Here is a 20,608-nt window from a genome sequence, read left to right as displayed (position 1 = left end):
TTTTCTGTTGCACAGGAGGACAGTGTTGAGCAAATGTTAGCATGCTGCACAGAGCGCTCAAGTGTTTACATAAGCAACTCTACAGTAGCAGCAGCACATAAAGTGTGTGTGTGTGTGTGTGTGTTGACGGGTGCATGTCCTTCATTAAAATTCAAAGCCATTAATTATTGTCATGATGTATAGAGATTTAAAGCCACAGTTCACACAAAAAAATGACAAATTCTGTCATTCCTCATCCTCATGCCAAACCTGTATGACAAAAGATGATATTTAAACAAATGTTTTCGTCCATTCAATGAAGGTCAATGGGGTCCAAAACAACATCGGTCCCTTTTCACAGACTGTAATGACGCATTTCTGAGTTATTAACATCGTAAAGCTAGCAAAGTTTTTTATATTTTCATTTTTAAAAAAAAAACTTTATGTACATTTGTACAGTACATAACACTATACTTTGTGTTTTCTTACCTTGGCATTTTATTATTAACATCAACTACACTCTAAAAAATGCTGGGTTAAAAACAACCCAAGTTGGGTTGCAAATGGACAAACCCAGCGATTGGGTTGTTTTAATCTATCGAATAGGTTGTTTTAACCCAGCGACTGGATTGTTTTAACCCAGCGAATGGGTCGTTTTATCCCAGCGATTGGGTTGTTTTAACCCAGCGTTTGGGTTGTTTTAACCTAGCGATTGGATTGTTTTAACCCAGCGAATGGGTTGTTTTAACCCAGCGAATGGATTGTTTTAACCCAGCGATTGGGTTGTTTTATCCCAGCGATTGGTTTGTTTTAACCCAGCGAATCGGTTGTTTTAACCCAGCGATTGGGTTGTTTTATCTCAGCGATTGGGTTGTTCTAACCCAGCGAATGGATTGTTTTAACCCAGCGATTGGGTTGTTTTAACCCAGCGATTGGATTGTTTTAACCCAGCGATTGGGTTGTTTTATCCCAGCGATTGGTTTGTTTTAACCCAGCGAATCGGTTGTTTTAACCCAGCGAATGGGTTGTTTTAACCCAGCGAATGGATTGTTTTATCCCAGCGATTGGTTTGTTTTAACCCAGCGATTGGATTGTTTTAACCCAGCAAAAGGGTTGTTTTAACCCAGCGAATGGATCGTTTTAACCCAGCGAATGAGTGATTATCAAACTCCAATGTTAGAAGGAAATGAGAGGTTGATTGTGACATTGTGACTATCACATTGTGGTCTACATCAGCAGAAGTGCACACTGAGGAAACAGCAGCTGCTAAAGGTAGGCAGAAACTCATGAGCACCCTTATGAAACCTAAAATGACAAATGGGACACCCCATGGTCTCATAAACAACATGTTTGCCATTTGGGACAGGGCCTACCAGTTCCGCTTTAGATACACAAACTCGCTCACTCTTGAACTCCTATTCATTGCAAATGCAGGGCTGCAAAGGACTCAGAAACTTTTACACTGACACTTTTATAGAGTTAGAACTGTGCTGTCTCTGGCACGGGGCCCTCCTCGCAGGAAGTGGGGCCTTAAATAATCATTCATTCTTTTCGGCGTCCTTTACATCCTTCATAGCTGTCATCTCGCTGGCTTTATTGGACAGAATTTATCACAAACTACAAAAATCACCCCTAGAATGAGAAATATTTGATTACTTTAAAGTTGGAGCGTGGCCCAAATGTGAGAGAGAGGAGGAGGTGTATGTTGTGTCACTGACAGCGTTATGCCAGCTGTGATATTCATTCTCAGATTTATGACTCTGTGTCCACTCTGTCTGTCCTCTGTGACAAATCTCCTACTTAAGCGGACAGTTTTTTGGCCAAAGTCTTTGAGGTGATTTTAATGTTAAAAGCATTTGCGTTTTTCATGAGATGACAAAACTGAACAAATGCCACCAGGAAATGACTAAAACAGTTTTATTCAGCCTGGTAACAAATGGTGTCCAAGTACGAAGAATGCAGAACTTTTTCTGAAAACAACAACAGTCTATTCCTCATTCTTTATTCAAAGCAAGACGAGGAAAGACAAATCCGTCTCCATATCCTCTGGCGCCCCCTGAAGGGAAATATTGGCATTTCTAATTACTTCAATACAATGAGTGTATCTGGAGATTTAGAAAAACGCCTTTCATTAGACTGATTTCTTCTTTATATTTAAAAAAATAAAATGTAAATGGCTGGTTTGGACACTTTATGTCAATGTTAAGCTTTTTGTTATACACCCATGGGGTGGAAATAGAAGCCCATATACAGTATGCTTTGGTAAATCATATTTAAAGGATTAGTTCACTTTCAAATGAAAATTAGCCCAAGCTTTACTCACCCTCAAGCTGTACAAGACCTTCTTCTTTCTGATGAACATAATCAAAGATCCTGACGCATCCAAGCTTTATAATGGCAGTGAACGGGACCAATGAGTATGAGCTGAAGAAAGTGTCTCCATCCACATCTATCCATCATAAAAGTCCTCCACGCGGCTCCGGGGGGTTAATAAGGTCTTCTGAAGCTAAATGATGTGTTAATGTAGAAAAAATATTAATATTTAATAAGTTATGAAGTAAAATATCTAGCTTCTGCCAGACCGCATTCCATATTCAACGTACAAAAAAAGTGTAAAACTCTTCCAGTTCAAAAATCTTATGCTAAGTCGCCTTCCCTATTCAACTTCAACGCGACGGCAGTTTACACTTTCTTCGTAACTTGAATACGGAAGGCGGTCTGGCGGAAGCTAGATATTTTACTTCATAACTTGTTAAAAATGGATGTTTTTTTTTACACAATCGCATCGCTTCGCTTCAGAAGGACATAATTAACCCCCCGGTGCCGTGTGGAGTACGTTTATGATGGATGGATGTGGATGGAGACACTTTCTTCAGCTCATACTCGTTGATCCCGTTCACTGCCGTTATAAAGCTCGGATGCGTCAGGATATTTATTAATATATCTTCGATTGTGTTCATCAGAAAGAAGAAAGTCATATTCACCTAGGATGGCTTGAGGGTGAGTAAATCTTGGGTTAATTTTTATTTGAAAGTGAACGAATCCTTTAAGTCATAATTATGAGATAAAAATCCCCAGTAAAAATTGTGTTCCGGGGGGTAAAACCCACGTTTTTGGCGGGTTCCCCTGGTAAAATTTGCATTCCAGGGGTCACCTTAACCCGTGGACATGGAAAAAAAACCTGCGGCAACAGTGTTAAAGTAGCCTATTTCCACAGGCAGCTTAGTCATAAGTATGAGATAAAAAAGTTGAAATTATGACAAAAAAAAGTAAAATTACGTCACTTTTATCTAATTTAAAAAAGACTTACGCCATAATTTGGATTTACCAAAGCATGCACTGTAAAAAAAAAAAAAAAAAAAAAAAAAAAAATATATATATATATATATATATATATATATATATTTTTTTTTTTTTTTTTTTTTTTTTTTTTTTCATGATTTGTTATCACAACATTTTTTCTTAAATAATTAATGTGGTTCAGATAACATAATATTTTGAGTTTTTGTTGATTAAACCGGTCGCCTTCATTGTATTATACAATATACAAGAATATGCATGTGATCGTGGGTTCAGTCCCAGGGAACGCATGTGCTCATAAAGTATATATGCACTATAAGGCTTGGGGTAGGTGTAGTTTTTAATAAAATAAAAAAATGAGTTTTGCTAAGTGGAAATAGGACAAATGGCAAGTAAGGGACTGTGTAAAAAGTCCACAAATTGCATTTAAATGAACACGCATTTTGATTGGTAACGACGGTCATACGTCATTATTTTTACGCCAGCTAGAGGGCGCATGACTTTAAAACGTACATATAGATCGTAATAAGGTGCTTGAAAAAACGACCTATATGGTAGTTTTTTGGAGGAGGACAGTCTCGTTACAGAATGACTGACCCTCAAATTGAGTAAACAAGAAAGGAATTAAAATGGACTCACCAGCGCTGCGTCTACTTCTCCTCCCGGAGAGCAGGCCTTACTTGGAGTACCTGGCTTGGATGCTCTGGAACGACGGCCTCTTTCCCTCAACCAGTGAGCCCGAGGCGCTCACCAAGTTCGTTACAGAGCCGGAGAACATCAAAGCCCCAGAGCTGACACAAGCGGGACAGTCCACCGCAGAGCCAGGAGCGGACCTGGACCTTATAGACCTGTGGTCCACGGATCCTTTTCCCACCCAAGTCCCCACTATTGAATCCTCCTCGTCTTCGCCGGTCCCGTCCGGAAATCTTCTTCAGCCTGTATCCCTGCCTGACTTCCTGATCCTGTCTCCATCACTGGTCACGACCAGCCCCCTGGATCCGTTGGCACCACTGGTATTGTCAAGCTCCTCGGCTCTGCCCCCGCCGCTCACTCCGTGCAGCTCATCTTCCTCGCCTCGAGCTTCACCTCCACCAGCTTGGCTTGAGGCAGAGTCCCCGCCTCCACTTCGGGCCTCCAGGCCCACATCTCCACCTCGACCTGTCAGCCCGTCACCATCGCCTCTGCGGACCCGTCTGTCCGGATGCTCCGCTGGGCTCACTCGCCACTCCAGGTCGGCCCTCCGGCAGTCGACGCCCAGCTTCCGCTATGGACTCCGGCTGCACCTGAACCCTGCACCCCTACAGCGTCATCGGGCTCCTCCCTTCCTCCGACCTCCCTGTCATGCTCGCTCTCCCCATCGTCGCCCCGGTCATCCGAGTCCCCGTCGTCGCCTGGGTCCCGCGAGCCAGCAGCTCAGCGCCTGGCTTCCAGGCCTGCGATGTCGCCTAGGTCCGTCAGCCGCTATGTTCCGCCGGCGCCTCCACTCACCATGGTTCCGCCTCCGCCGATCGGTCCCAGGGTTCGGTAAACCCCTGCAGTCGGGACTCCACCCTGGCTCCTCCCACCGTCAACTCCACCATGGTGCCCGTGGCCAACTCCTCCAGGCTCCTGTCCATCACCAGCTCCACGCCCTCCACCGAAGCCTCCGCCCTCTCTCCTCTTCATAGACTTTCTTTGTTACAGCGTGAGGCACGCGCCTTTCTGAGGGGGGCGTAATGTCACGTGTATGTTCTGTTTACTTCAGTTCTGTCATGTCTGCACCTGTCCTCGTTAGTCTGTTTAGTTCCCTCATTTACCCTTGTATTTATCCTGCTCGTTCTGTTCAGTCATTGTTGGTGTAACCTGTTCTTATGTGTGTAACCAGTAAACGCTATTCTATCATATCATGTGTGCATCATCTTCCTTCATGGACCATGCGTTACACTGGGTTAAGCCAACCCAGTCGCTGGGTTTGTCCATTTTCAACCCAACTTGGGTTGTTTTTAACTCAGCATTTTTCAGAGTGAGTGTGATTTGGTTGATTGATTGATTGATTTTTATGCGGCAGAAATTGGCTTTCATAGTTATATGAAGGTCATATAAAACTTTTTCTTTTTTTAAATCATGCCTTCATTTAATTTTCCTACTGGTCAAATGCATGGATTATTATTTTTTTGTTATTGTCACATACCAAGACTTTTTCATTTTAAGAGAGAGAAAGAGGAAGAGAGATTGCTTTAAAAAAATATATTAATTACAACTTTTAGACAATTATAATTGTGTGAAACAAACCATGTAAATACTTATTGTGATTCATTTTAATTTCTGAAAAGTGTGATTTAACAGTTTACTAAATGCCCTTTATACTTGAAGAAACACTCAAACATATTTGTTTACAGCTGAACACTAGTTTCACTGCCAAAAAGAATAAATACATTCTTTTTTTAAAAATCTGAGAAAAAATTTTTTTTTTTTTTTGAGGAAAAAACTGAGCATGCAGGATGAGCCTTTCTTAAATGGACAGATATTCTGCATAAACAGCCATAATGATAAATGACTGTCTCACCTCTGACCTCAAGGTCAAACCAGATCAAATGCGCACCAGTGATTGTACCCCGTGATCTCACAGGCGTTTCCAATCAACGTCTGCGAGGTCTGTCTGTCTTCAGGCTTCAGAGGACCCAGGTGTAACATTTACCCCATGAATTTTAATCTCAGAATCAAATATTTATCAGCGGAGAGCAGTGAATGAGAGAGCTGGTGACCTGACATGTCTTCTGTCGGTTTCTCCTCTCTCCGTCTCTCCAGATTCATCATTTGAGGTATTAATTTGTTAACCTCCCACTGGGTCATTATAAAGGAATCAAAATGAGAGAAGCTTACATCCGCCCACGTACGGTAATTATTCAGACTGAGAGCAAACATGTGAAAAGATTGAAGTGCACGAGCAGAAAGTCCCACTCGCTCCGGCACAGACGAGAGGAGGCGTACAATATGATTCACGTGTTTCAGAGCAGAGTGCGGGGGAGACAGAGACAGACAGAAAGAAAGAAAGGTCTCAATAAATAGAGAAAAGTGCAGATATTGAGAAGGAGAGTAAGGTGTTGCAGCAATGATTAACTCAGCTGTGCTGCACAGATGGAGACAGACTGCTGTTTTGACAGTCAGGAATGAGTGTGTTTACTCAGCATCAGTTTACACTCTAATGCAGAACCTCAGTGTTCAGAGGACACCATCATCATCATCTTCATCATCTTCATCATCATATTCACTCACACTTATCAGACTCTCCTACAGAATAACAGCTGTGAATGTTTGTTTAGTCAAGTTAAATGTTGTTTATTTACCTACTCATATATACACCACATCTGTGTGATGACAATATATCTATCTATCTATCTATCTATCTGTCTGTATGTATATCTATCTGTATGTCTATCTATCCATCCATCCATCCATCTGTATGTCCATCCATTCATCCATCCATCTGTATGTCCATCCATCCATCTATCCATCCATCTGTATGTCTATCCATCCACCCCCCGTCTATCTATCCATCCACCCACCCACCTGCCCGTCCGTCTATCTATCTATCTATCTATCTATCTATCTATCTATCCAATTATACATCTGTCCATCTATATCCATCTATCTGTGTTTGTTTCATCTATGTCTGTCCATCCAATTATCTATCAAATCTACTAGTCCTATGTTTCCATAAATTAAACAATGCATTTATCTATCCATCTGTCCATAAATCCATTCTTCCATCCATCCAATTATCTATCTGTCTATCTATGTATCTTTCTACCTACAGTATCAATCCACTTATCTCAGTGTATCTGTATCTGTCCGTCTGTCTGTCTACCCTCCTACCTACCCATCTATCATCCACCTACCCAACCATCCATGTCTGTCTCCTGTCTACTCATCTATAGTCATGAAAACACCTCACTAAATAAATATTACTAATAACAAAAATCACTTAGTCATGCTGTTGAGAGTGCAGTTACAGAATGAATGATAAAAATACAGCTACAAAAAAAAAAAAAAGACATCTCGAAAGCCACAGGGTTGCTTAGATATTACGCCTGGTTGCAATTTCCTGAAAATACAGTATAAATGATTTAGCAGCTGACAGAAATAGAAGTTGCTCACAACAGACAGCTGGCACCTTGCATGAGATGTTTTCTAAATGTATACATATACCATATCTCACAACTGTCTCAAAGATACGCAGCATTTAGACAGAAATGCAGATTCACATGACAAAACCTCTATTTCACAATTGAAAGTGTGTTACACTCAAAGACACACATACAAGCAAGATTAGCTAAATATATGATCTTTACATTAACTCTCTCTCTTGATGTTTAGATTCACGTACCGAGATGTTTTCTAGGTCACGGAAGCTGTGCATGTTAATTTGTTCTTTTGCTCAGAGGGGAAAATTGTCATTCTCACCACTAAATGGGTCATGGTAAAGAGAGGTTTAGCTAATCCTCACATTGCATAATAAACAACTTCTCCTGTAAACACATTTGGTAGCTCAAGATAAGGCGCAAATTGATGTCTTCAATTTCAAATTGTCTAAATCATACCTTTAATCATGTAATACCATCAGATAAAATGATCTCAAAGAGCTAAACAAATGATTCAAAATAGATGACGAGATAACATGCATTTGTTTTTGATGTTAGCCATAAAGGCGGTGAAAAATGAATGGATTCTTCTTCTTAGATTCTGTATTACACACAGAATGTTAAAGGGCTCCTTGATTATGATTTCAATTTTTTAACTTTAGTTAGTGTGTAATGTTGCTGATTGAGCATAAACAACATCTGCAAAGTTACAACGCTCAAAGTTCAATGCAAAGGGAGATATTTTCTTCTACAGAAATCGCTTTTTAAGGACTACAACGAGCTTCTTCCCAGGTTAGTGACATCACAAACCCCAAAATTTGCATAAACCCCACCCCCGAGAACACACAACAAAGGGGGCGAAGCCATGTTGGGCTGCTTTAGAGAAGAGGAAGAGTTGTTGTAGTAGAGTGTTGTTGACATGCCGTCATTTTAACGCCGGACTGCTTCACAAACGAGGGTCAATTCAACGCTGGATTTGCACAAAACATTAACATGACGGCACATGCTAGTCGATGAGTTGAATCAACTCCACAGCAACTACATAAATTTATCCACTAACCATTCAGAAACGCCCAGTTCTTCCTGAGTCTCTCCATCAGTGTCGACTCCGGTTTGAACAATGTAAGGCTGAACACCGTTACTGACAATCCTCATTTTGGCTGCGTGAGATTCTCCAGCTTTGTTGTTGTTGAGCAACCGAAGCGTGAGCTGTTAAAGCTCCGCCCTCTTCTGGAAAGGGGGGCGGGAGCAGCAGCTCATTTGCATTTAAAGGGACACACACAAAAACGGCGTGTTTTTGCTCACACCCAAATAGGGGCAAATTTGACAAGCTATAATAAATGATCTGTGGGGTATTTTTTGAGCTGAAACTTCACAGACACATTCTGGGGACACCAGAGACTTATATTACATCTTGTAAAAGGGGCATAATAGGCCCATTTTAATTTACGTCAGTCACAACAAATTCATCATACTGCAAAATGTATACAAATGCACAGCAGCTGCTTACATGGGACGTGCGTAATTGCTCAAGATACTAGAGGAAGCAGTCTTAGATCACTCTGCACATCTGTGGTTGGAGCTTGCTTTGTAAGCACTGTAATATCGGTGATATTGGCTTTCCTGTCCTCTTTTTCCGTGGTTGCTGTCCCCATTTTGGATCCTGCATCTGATTTGTGATTCTATGATACACGTGTAACTGATCTTATCGCAAACAAATATATAAAGCCCTGCACTGCCTTTGCAAACATCTCCGCCTGACTGAAACGTGCTCCATGATGTCTCTGGTCACCATCGCTCTCATCAGCAGCATTCTTCTGAGCGTGTTCCCTCACACTCCAGCAGCATGTAAGTTTATTATGAATACAAATGAGGTCTTACTGCTTTTTTTGCATTGCTGTGAATTCAGCCGATTTTTCTGATGCCTTTTAATGGGCATTATTTAGTGGATACAATAAATTGTGCTATTTTATGTGGGTCTATGACTATAAGAAAGATGCTGTGTGTCATGTCAGATGGGCCGCTGAACTATGCCTGCTGTGTGAAATACACTCGAACCCCTCTGCCCTTCAAGTTGATCAAGGGCTTCATCGAGCAGAGCTCCCTCGAGGTGTGTCGCATAGATGCCATCATGTAAGTCACTGTGACCCGACCGCAGGAATGAGTCAGGGTTCACCCACTCACCCACACAACCAAAATAGACACATTTAACCATAAATTTAAATATGAGTGCAGACAGCCGATACAAAAAACCCTACAGTATTAACACAGTGCATACAGTCTGATGCACAGAAAAATCAGAGACTTAATTTAATTTAAAAAACTAAATATTCATAATAATTCTAATGACGTTTAAAAAAGTGTGTTATAAAATTATAACTTAAAATAAAAAAACATTCTGAAAGTTTCTTCAAAAGTTTGGGGTTGGTAAGATTTTTTTTGTTGTTGTTGAAAGAACGCTCTTATGCTCACCAAGGCTGCAATAATTTGGTAAAAAAAAAAAAAAAAACAAAAAAAAAAAAACAGAAAAAACACTAATATTGCAATATATTTTTACAATTTAAAATAAATAAATTCCTGTGATCAAAGCTGAATTTCAGCATTACTCCAGTCTTCAGTGTCACATGATCCTTCAGAAATCATTCTAATATGATGATTTGCTGCTCAAGACACATTTATGATTATTATCAATGTTGAAAACAGTTGAGCTGCTTCATATTTTTGGGGAAATTGTGATACATTTTTTTTTTTTTTAATCAAAATTCTTTGATGAAAATTAAAAATGAATAAAATTATTCATTTCTTAAAAAAAAAAAAAAAAAAAAAAAAAAAACATGTTGACCCTAAACTTTTGAGTGCTAGAGTATATGCGATTAAGTTTCAGTGTTATTTCTAGGTCACTATTTTATACAAAATAATTTGTAAAAAAATGCAGCTGCTGCCATTAAAGCAATGGGAGGTAAAAGGGATATTAAAAAACTTCATTTTCATTTTTGAAATCAACTTAAATCTATAAATTATATATAAAATATAGGTTTGAGTTAATTAAGATTTTGTTTTTGAAAGTCTCTTATACACACCAAATCTGCATTTCTTTGATCAAAAACACAGTAATAATGTGAAATATTATTACAATTTTAAATCCAGCCATTACTCCAGTCACATGATCCTTCAGAAATCATTATAATAAGCACATTTGGTGCTCAAGAATTTTTTCCTTATTATTATGAACTTTGAAAACAGTTGTGCTGCTTAAAATATTTGTGGGAATCATGATACATACTTTACTTTGATAAATTATTTGAATTGTAAATGTTTTATAATATTGTAAATGTCTTTACTGTCAAGTTTTGATCAATTTAATGCATTTTTGCTGAATAAAAGTATTATTTTAAAAAAAAAAAATACTGACCTCGTAGTTTTGAAAAGTAGTGTACAATATATAAATGTATTTTTAAAATAAAAATTTAAATCACTACTGGTCTCAGACTTTTGATCCCCACTATATTTACACCAATGAAAATAAAACTGACAACTGTGATGTCAAATAATAAATGATCGCAATAACTGTAAAATATTTCCACCTATTTTAACTTATAAACTTAAGTTCAGGTGCTGCCTTACATTTTTAATAATTAAATTGGCTGTGCAAGTCAACTCAACTTAAATTATATTAAAACTGACTTAAAATATTTTTAGTTGAATCTTATATAACTTATAAAAACTGCGTAAATTATTTTGATGAATGTAAAAGAATATGTTGCCATGACTTACTGATCATATCATGTTTTACAGTACCTTCAGAAGAAAATAAAACAGTTTTGCCATCATTGGTTTGTCTCCAAAATTAAATTTCATAACTTTTCTCTTCAAGTTTCTTCACCAAGAACAACAAGAAGGTTTGTGCGAGCGTAGAGGATCAGTGGGTGAGAGCAGCGCTCGCTCGTCTGAGGTAAGAAGGACAAAACAAGTCACCTCATATTTGTGGCAAATGTACCAGTGCAACATTCAAGGTAGCATTTGTGATCACTGAGCAGTAAATAGTCACAGATTCTTATTGATTTGTTGTTTTATGATGGCCAAAATAACACTGACTTGAATTTACATTTTCTTTATAGGTCCAAAATAGATAAACTGACAGACAAAAGACCTCAGCACCTCACCACTGTTCCCACCACCAGCAGCCCATAAAATATGGCTTTAATCAAACATATGACGGCAGATTCCATTAATTACTGGAATTACTTTGGCTTCTATTCTGACTAGTCATCCTTAACATGAAACTATATTTTTGTAATCACTTTTTTATCACATAAAATGCATAATTCAGTCTGAGATGCTGTACAGATGTCTTAAACAGCAATACTGATGAAAAAATAAAATAAATAAATGCTGAACTAAAAAAAAAAAAAAAAAAAATAATTAATTTTCTTTATACGCCACATATATCATACTTTGACTTCTATTCTGACTAATCATCCTTAATGAAACTATATTTTTGTACTCACTTTTATATCACAAAAAAATGTATAATTCAGTCTGAGATGCTGTACAGATGAACAAAAAAAATTAAAAACTGAAGTCAAAAAAAAAAAAAGTGTAATTTTCTATGTATGCCACTTAAAAGACAAAACCCATTTGGGAGAGAGTTAACAGAACACAGATGAACAGAACTATTTACAGAATCACTGTAGTTTAGAACAAACCATAACTCATCTGTGTAAAGGGGTGAGCTTCTGCTACATCAGACAACGCCATCATAATCTCATCTCTGTTCTCTTCAATCCCAGCAGGCCTCGGTACAGGTGTCCTAATGTTCATATTGTTCATCAGCTAAAAGAGATAGACGAAACAAACATCTGCTGAATACTTCTGATCTGCACTTACTAGTCAAACTGACATATAGATAATTCTGCAGAAATTCATAATGTGAAAGTTTATAACCTGAAGAAACCCCTCAAAGTTGATGGCGCTGCATTGATGAGTGTCTGCAGCGTCAAACATCGCTCTGCGCTGCTCAGGAGAAAAGTCCACCTGAAAGAGCTCAAGCAGCTCATCGCTGTCCCAGAGTTCATGAAGGAAGAGGGGGAAAACAAGAGAGATTATTAATACTTATTTTATTCAAATGATCTGATCTATTAGTGACTTGTGGGGAATTAAATCTTGTGATGTTAGAGAGTGCTGCCACCTAGAGCTGAAATGTGTTACACAGTCCTGAAAAGATATCTGTCTGGGTTTAGCTTTGGGTCCTGAAAGTAAGTGTTCACTTACAGGGCACAGAAGTGGAGAAGATACTTGTAATCTTCGGTAACAGCCTCAAAATGAAATCTAAGGTTCAAGATGTCTTAGTTCTTAGCTCAAGATATTTTTGATGAAATCCGATGACTCAGTGAGGCCTGCATTGACAGCAAGATAATTAACACTTTCAGATGCCCAGAAAGCTACTAAAGACATATTTAAAACAGTCCATGTGACTACAGTGGTTCAACCTTAATATAATAAAGTGACAAGAGTACTTTTTGTGCACCAAAAAAACAAAATAACGTCTTTATTCAACAATATCTAGTGTTGGGCGATTTCAAAACACTGCTTCATGAAGCTTCGAAGCTTTACGAATGTTTTGTTTCGAATCAGTGGTTCGGATCGCATATCAAACTGCCAAAGTCACGTGAACTATTGAAACTGCGAAACACTTATGATGTAATGAAGCCTCGTTTACTCAAATGATGTAACTTTGGCGATCCGAACCACTGATTCAAAACAAAAGATTCGTAAAGCTTCGAAGCTTCATGAAGCAGTGTTTTGAAATCGCCCATCACTAGATATTGTTGAATAAAGACGTTATTTTGCTTTTTTGGTGCACAAAAAGTATTCTCATCGCTTTATAGTATATCTGAGCAGACATACACATCTTTGTGTTGTCAATTTTAATATTTAATGTGAACTATACTCTTGCATCAGTGTATGTCTGTCAGTGACTTACAGCTGAAGCAGAATTTTCTTGAGCTCCTGGATTTTTTCCTTCACCCAGCCCTGCTTCCAGTGACTACATCTCAGACCCCGAGTTGTGAAGAAACAAGAAAGGTAGAGATTTAGAAACTAAAATGGACAATGGTGAAAATAAATATTCTTTCTCTAACAGAGAATACAAACATGATTGCATTGACACAGGGAGGATTACTTTTCTGAAGTTTGAATCCTGTTATAGGTGACATGATTTCCACAGTGATTTTTTTCATATTTAATGGTGTAATCGTTTGCTTAAGGAACAGATGAAAGGAAAGACTCTCAGTCAGTGATGCAGTAATTTCACAGAAAAGAAAATTTGAGGATGTACTTTGGTCATGTGAAATGTCTGACTTCATTGAGTACAATGAATCATAGATATTGCAAGTTGTTTAGTCAGCAAATGCAACAAGGAGCATATTTCGGATAAGAAGAAGAAGAAATTCAATTTTGTATCTTTGTATCAGTAAACTTGACAAACAAAAATTCTTATTTATGCTTGTTTTTATATTTTTGTAGGTCTAAACAATACTACCTTCACATGTTAGAGAACACTGCCTCCTAGAGGTGAAACAACACATGAGAAATCCCTTACAGATCAATTTGAAATTCTGGACCAAATATTTGTCATTTGCAAAACTAATTTGAAATGAATCACGTCTTTTACTTACAACTCGAACTTCCATTATTGTCAAACAACTGAAATTGATGTCTGAGGTGTCCAGTGGGGAGTATAATTCTCCTTTTACTTTACAACCATGACACTCCAGTTTTGTGTACATAATCTGAAAGATGTCATCAAAATGTAGTTATAGAAGTCTGTAGTTATATTTAAAAGACATAGGCCTACCATCAGCCTTTTCATTTCACCTCTGCTGGATCATGTTGTAACAAAACCTCTGGATAACTTAATGCAATGCCTAAGCTGATTCCAGATCTGAGTCTGTAATGTCTGTATTGTAGAAATCATTAACATCAGACTCAGCATGGCAAAACCACAAGCCGGGAGATATTAGTGTGATCTGGCAACCCATCTAGTTTGAAAATTAAAATAACAGATTTATAAAAAAAAAAAAAAAAATGGTTCGGACCTTGGTATTTTTCCGAGGTGTATATAATAAATGTTGTGCAATAATTGTCTAAAATACTGTAGTATTAACACTACTTAGTTCTGCAAGGATATTGCACCAAGAGCTTTTCATCAGAGCTGAGCTGCCTCTGCGATCTGTCAACACTCATGTCAAAATATTTGAGATGACCAATCAAATCAAAGTAGGCGGGCTTTATGTTCACAGAAGCTGATTGGCGCGAATTTCATCGCTTCAGTAAACGGCCATAAAGTGCGAGATAAGATGTAAGTAACCGAGCTAAACTAAACATTTCATATTTGACAGCTGTTTTACGATAGAATTTGTAAACGACTGACAAAAACAATCAGGCGAACTAATTCGCCATTTTGAATTGAAAATAGGCCTATATTATTTACGTGTAGCCTAATAATAATTAGTAATTGTCAATGTGAGGGGAAGAAACATAAGATTAATGATGAATGTGAATGAATTTAATAAATTTACTCACCTAGCGTTCGTAGCCTTCAGTAAATTAGCTTGTCTAAGAAAATGATTAATAAAACAGGCTATATCAGTTGACTTTGCTTTAGGGGAAGAGACAGGGCAAGATAAGGAGACTGAGAGAGAAAAAAAAAATGGGAGGAGATGAGGAGAGAGCAGGTATTGACAAATAATCTATGGTTTTAAAGCTATTTCTTATCCATTTTTTGCCTTCAAATGTCCTGAAATGCACAGATCAGAGCAATCAAAATTTTCTCAGGGGAGCATATGTCCCCCGAATCATCCTAACCTCCTCAAAGTTGGGACCTCGATGATCATAAAATCCTGCCTACAGCCCTGTATGCCGTTCAAAGGTTTTTCTGGCATTACGCTTTATTTCATGATTAACTGCACTCGGATCAATATTAAAATGTCAATTTTAAAAAATTATTAAAAACACTTATTAAAATGTAAATGCGATGACAAGCACAGATTCAGATTTATTTACCACTTTAAGACTTCATTTGAGCACAATTCGTCTTTGTACAGATTGGATAGGGACATATAGATTGTAAGCAGTACATATAATAAATGGCTTTCATTGGTCAAATTCAACATATTGATGAATAATTACATCAGTTCACTAAAGTTACATCGCAATGAATAACATGAAGCATATAAAGCGTTTTAAACAAGTTAACTGTTTCAGCAAAATCCGTCTAAGCATCTTAAGAGTTTTTAAGGGGAGGAGGTTGAGAGAGGTGTAGAGACAGTGCTGTTCATCTTCTGCAGTCTGAGAAAAAGAGAACAAATCAGCATTATTATACTGAACAATCTCTACTCTTTCTGATAGACGTATACATTTAAATCAGTCGTTGTCATATTTAATAGGCTGCTGTTGCATTGTATTTTTCATTCTTACCCTTGAAGTTTTCTGAGCTCCCGGACCTTTTCCATCACCCATTTTTCCCTCCAGTGACTGCACATCTCACCCTCACTTGTAAAGAAACTGTGCCAAGACAGGTAGACAGATTTAGAAACAGTTTTTTTTTTTTTTTTGGAAAAAGGATGATTGTATATAAGGCAAAATGGATATTATCTAACTTGTACTTACATGACTGCTTTGAAACAAGGAGGATTTCTTCTCTGAAGTTTGAATCCTGTTATAGATGACGTGATTTCCCTGGTGGAGGTGGATGTGCAGCATGGAGCAAACCAGCTTTTTCCATCTAATAAATAGAGGAGTTTGATTTAGATTTCCTTCTGTAAGACAGACACCACACAGTACAGCATCTTAAATACTTACTCGTCTCCATGATCATCACTGACATAATGACAGCAATGGCGGCAAGACTCTTCATCATCTTCTGGTTGAGCTGCATGTTGTGTCTTGGGATCTTCTGTCAGTGCAAAGTTAGAGATGCTCACTGACTCACATTCACTCCGGCCCATTTGTATCAATAAAAAGAGGAGCTCACTGTTCGATTCATCGCAATAACTGCACACATCTTCATAACGGCTTCTGGAGAAACACCCTCCATCGGTTATGCTTACTCAGTATTTTTATTTTATTTATTTTTTTATGGATATTTGATGGTGCAGTCGTCTGCTTAAAGGGGTCCTATTGTGTCTTGATTTTGTTTTTGGTGTGTACTAGAATCGGTTTAAATGCTTGACTGTTCAAGGAAACGCATTATTTTTCACATATTTTACATTATTGCAGCACCTCTCTCCACAGTCTGTCTCAAACGCACTGTTTAGTTCCTTTTTCAACAAAGCCCCTCCTTCTGAAATACGAAATGTGCTCTGATTGGTTAGCTGGCCTAGTGTGTTGTGATTGGAGAACCGCTTAGAGCGTGTTCCTGAAATGTCACACCCTTTACCGTAACCACGATTTGCATCTGCTCAGGTGTAAATATTAACAATGAATTTTGACATTTCGAGCCCGATTCAGACCCTGAGAAAGTTTATGAACGAGGATTGTGCAGTACCTTTGTAAGCACGGATGTCACATGACGTTTTAGAGTGGTAGGTTCCTAAAGATCAGTAAACAGTCTTACACTAAACACTGCTCCATCTTTCAAGAGAAGCTTTTGTGCATAGTTGGCGGCACTGTACTGTCTTATTTCTGGAAGCTGTCCTCCGCGAAATGTGCAGCACTCAGATAAACGTTGGGGTTATAATGTTCAGGAACAGTGTTAAAAATAAATTTAGTCTAAAATTTAGTCTAGTTTAAAAATAAGTCTCTTCGACATGGCAACAACACGCTAGTAAAGCAGGTCTTCTTTGTTTTCTCTAGCGCATCTCAACCAGGCTTCGCCTCTATTTTTTGTGTATTCTGTGGGCGGAGATTTTTTAAATGATTGATATTGTGACATCACAAGATCAGGAAAAAAGCATGTTGTAATCCCAACGAGCCATTTGTTGTAGTTCTTGAAAAGTGTTTTTGTTAAAGAGATTATCTCCCTTTGGAGTGGACTTTGAGCTTTGTAACCTTGCAGATCTTTTTATGCTCAAACAGAAACATTACACACTAACTAAAATTGAAAAAGTGAAAAACATAATAGAACCCTGTTCAGGAAAGGATAAAAGGAAAGACTCTATTTTTCACAGAAAAGAAAATTTGAGGATGTACTTTGGTCATGTGAAATGTCTGACTTCATTGAGGGCAATGAATCATGGATATTGCAATTTGTTTAGTCAGCAAATGCAACAATGAAGAAAGGGTATGAGCAGCACTGACATATATTGGATAAGACGAAATTGGATTCTGTGTATTTGAATCAGTAAACTTAACAAACAGGAATCCTTATTTATGCTTTTGTTTTCACATATTTAGTAGGTCTAAACCAGGGGTACTCAACGTGCGCTTTTAATAGTTTGTGCACTAATTTAGTTGTCCACAAGGTGTCAACACTGAAACGGGCCGTTGTTTCACAGTCTGAAAAGAAACGGAGAAAACTTTATTTCTGCATCATTTAATGCGGTTGACACTCCTGAATCTTTGCAGTGTGTAAGTGCCCTTCTGACCTAGTTTAAAGGTAGAGGTAATAATTAATTAATAATAATAATAATAATGAAACCTTTGTAAAGCGAGCCTGAGTATAAATAAGCACTATAAAAAGTATTAAAAAGGTGCAATGGAGTATAAAAAGTATCAAAAAATTGAGCAACAGCCAGACCTGAAATTACTTGTGATAACAATGCAGACTTTTCACTAGGAAAAAGGATTTCTTTTCATCATTTCTTAAGTTTATATGCTCAGTAATGTTTTTCCTTATGCATTTGGGCCTTTTTTTCATACTCAGAGTATGAATGCATTGTTGCATTAAGAATACAGCAAGACAAACTATTAATCCTTTTTTAATGTCATTTTAGTGACACTATAAGTAGGACAACCATTAAAGGACAAGTAAGTTCTTGTAAGTACTTGTAAATACTACAAATATTGTCTTAACTCGGCCTAAATAAAAGTTTTGCGATCCAAGTTGTAATTTGTGGCCCTTTGCATTTTATGTGGTTTAAATGCGGCCTTGTTGGCCTCCAAACTTGAGTGTCTAAACAATACTACCTTGATGTTATTGTATTGCAGACCACAGAGTAAGTTGGGTGAGGTTTACACCTCAAGATGTGTTGACCCAACTCATCCTCTGTGTGATCAGTTTGTTTTATTGCCCTCTGGGAGACGATTTTTAATGCCTAGAGCAAAGATGAATATTTATAAAAGGTCTTTTGTACCTGCTGCGATAGGATTTATTCATCAAAAAGCTATGTGATTCAGTATGATGGTTTTTATGTGTTTTGTAGTATGTGTCTGTATGTGTATTTGGTTTTCGCTGGTGTGGTCAAAGACAAATTTCAATCACTACACTTCCCGGGTTGGGCCCCAGTGCTTTTCCTTGCTTCCCCTCCACGGGTACATCAGTTGGCCCTACTGGTGCCACTCACACGGAGCATGGGAGCCTGGCTAGCGCTTCCCAGCCCATCCAGCTGGCTCATTTTTGGAAAATCAGACTTGGCTACGCAATTCAGTTTGCCAGGCATCCCCCAGGTTCAGCAGCATCCTACTTACCTCGGTGGCAGTCAAAGACTGCCCTGTCCTGTGAACAGAATTGGGGTCCTCTTGGCAAAGGATGCAATAGAGCCTGTCCCTCCAGCCAAGATAAGGTCAGGGTTTTACAGCTCTCACTTCATCTTGCCCAAGAAAGGCGGTGGGTTATGGCCGATCTTGGATCCCTTCACAAGCTCCAGTTCAAGATGCTAATGCAGAAATGCAACCCATCTATAAGATTTATTGTTTGTCTGATTAGATGAAAGCATGACTTAACAGCAGACACAAACGTGAGGGAGTGAGAGAATCGTGTCAGTGTGCCCACGTCAAATTCATGACCATGAAGAGAATGATATGGTTTTTCTGACATTATGCTTTGTTTCATGATTATGTGATTCACATAAACTATTTGGATCAATATTGAAATGTCAATTTTAATGATTATTTAAAACACTTAGTAAAATGTCAATGCAATGACAAACACATATTCAGATTTGTTTACCACTTTATTTGAGCACAATTCATCTTCGTACAGGTATATACTGTGTCAGGAACAGATTGTAAGCAGTACATATAATAAATGGCTTTTATTTGTCAAATTCTTGGAAGGCCAAATAAATATTGAATGAATATATACACCAATTCACTTATAAGTTACATCACGATAAATATCATAAAGCATACACAGAATTTTGAACAAGTTAACTGTTAATCCATTAATAATTAAGGCCATATATTAAGCCATATTAATCCATAATTAAGAATATTTTGAGTTTTTAAGGGGAGGAGGTTGAGAGAGGTGTAGAGACAGTGCTGTTCATCTTCTGCTGTCTGAGGAAAAAGAAAACAAATCAGAATTATTATATTGAACAATCTCTACTCTTTCTGATAGACGTATTTAAATCAGTCGTTGTTGTCATGTTTAATAGGCTGCTGTTGCATTGTATTTTTCATTCTTACCCTTGAAGTTTACTGAGCTCCCGGACCTTTTCCATCACCCATTTTTCCCTCCAGTGACTGCACATCTCGCCCTCACTTGTGAAGAAACTGTGCCAAGACAGGTAGACAGATTTAGAAACAGTTTTTTTTTTTTTTTAAGATTATTGCATATAAGACACAATAGATATTCTTTATCTAAAATATACTTACATGACTGCTTTGAGACAAGGAGGATTTCTTTTCTGAAGTTTGAATCCTGTTATATTTGATGTGATTTTCATGGTGGAGGCTTTTGTGCAGCATTCAACAGGTTTGTTTTGTCCATCTAATGAATAGAGGAGTTTGATTAGATTTCTTTCTGTAAGTCAGACACCACACAGAGTATAATGTCTTAAATACTTACTCATCTCCATGATCATCACTGACATAATGACAGCAATGGCGGCAAGACTCTTCATCATCTTCTGGTTGAGCTGCATGTTGTGTCTTGGGATCTTCTGTCAATGCAAAGTTAGAGATGCTCACTGACTCCTCACATTCACACCGGCCCATTTTATATTATCAAAAGAGGAACCGTCTGTCAGATTTTACTCCGAATTTGTCTTTTTTTATATTTTTTGTTTTTTTTTCTCCCTCTGAAACACTTTCTGGAGAAACAACCT

The 20,608-nt window shown here is 37.9% G+C and overlaps 1 protein-coding gene and 1 long non-coding RNA gene across 2 annotated transcripts; one reads left to right on the top strand and one right to left on the bottom strand.

Annotated features, from left to right (window-relative positions):
* Positions 1-9,396: 9,396 nt before the first annotated feature.
* On the top strand, positions 9,397-11,997 carry ccl20l (C-C motif chemokine 20-like). Its single transcript, XM_051881476.1, has 3 exons — positions 9,397-9,533; positions 11,275-11,352; positions 11,519-11,997. Exons 1-3 carry the CDS (start codon positions 9,397-9,399, stop codon positions 11,589-11,591), a joined length of 288 nt encoding a protein of 95 aa, XP_051737436.1. The 3' UTR covers positions 11,592-11,997.
* Positions 11,772-12,787, bottom strand: LOC127505729 (uncharacterized). The gene is made up of 3 exons (XR_007927795.1): positions 12,672-12,787; positions 12,345-12,459; positions 11,772-12,233 (listed from the first exon to the last, which is right to left on the bottom strand). It is a non-coding gene; the product is annotated as an uncharacterized LOC127505729 (long non-coding RNA).
* Between the last annotated feature and the right edge of the window lie 7,821 nt (positions 12,788-20,608).

The sequence above is a fragment of the Ctenopharyngodon idella genome, chromosome 2 (assembly GCF_019924925.1).
Source record: "Ctenopharyngodon idella isolate HZGC_01 chromosome 2, HZGC01, whole genome shotgun sequence".
Taxonomy (NCBI): domain Eukaryota; kingdom Metazoa; phylum Chordata; class Actinopteri; order Cypriniformes; family Xenocyprididae; genus Ctenopharyngodon; species Ctenopharyngodon idella.
The sequence above is the reverse complement of the archived record's forward strand: the minus strand, read 5'-3'. Positions and strand labels throughout refer to the sequence as shown.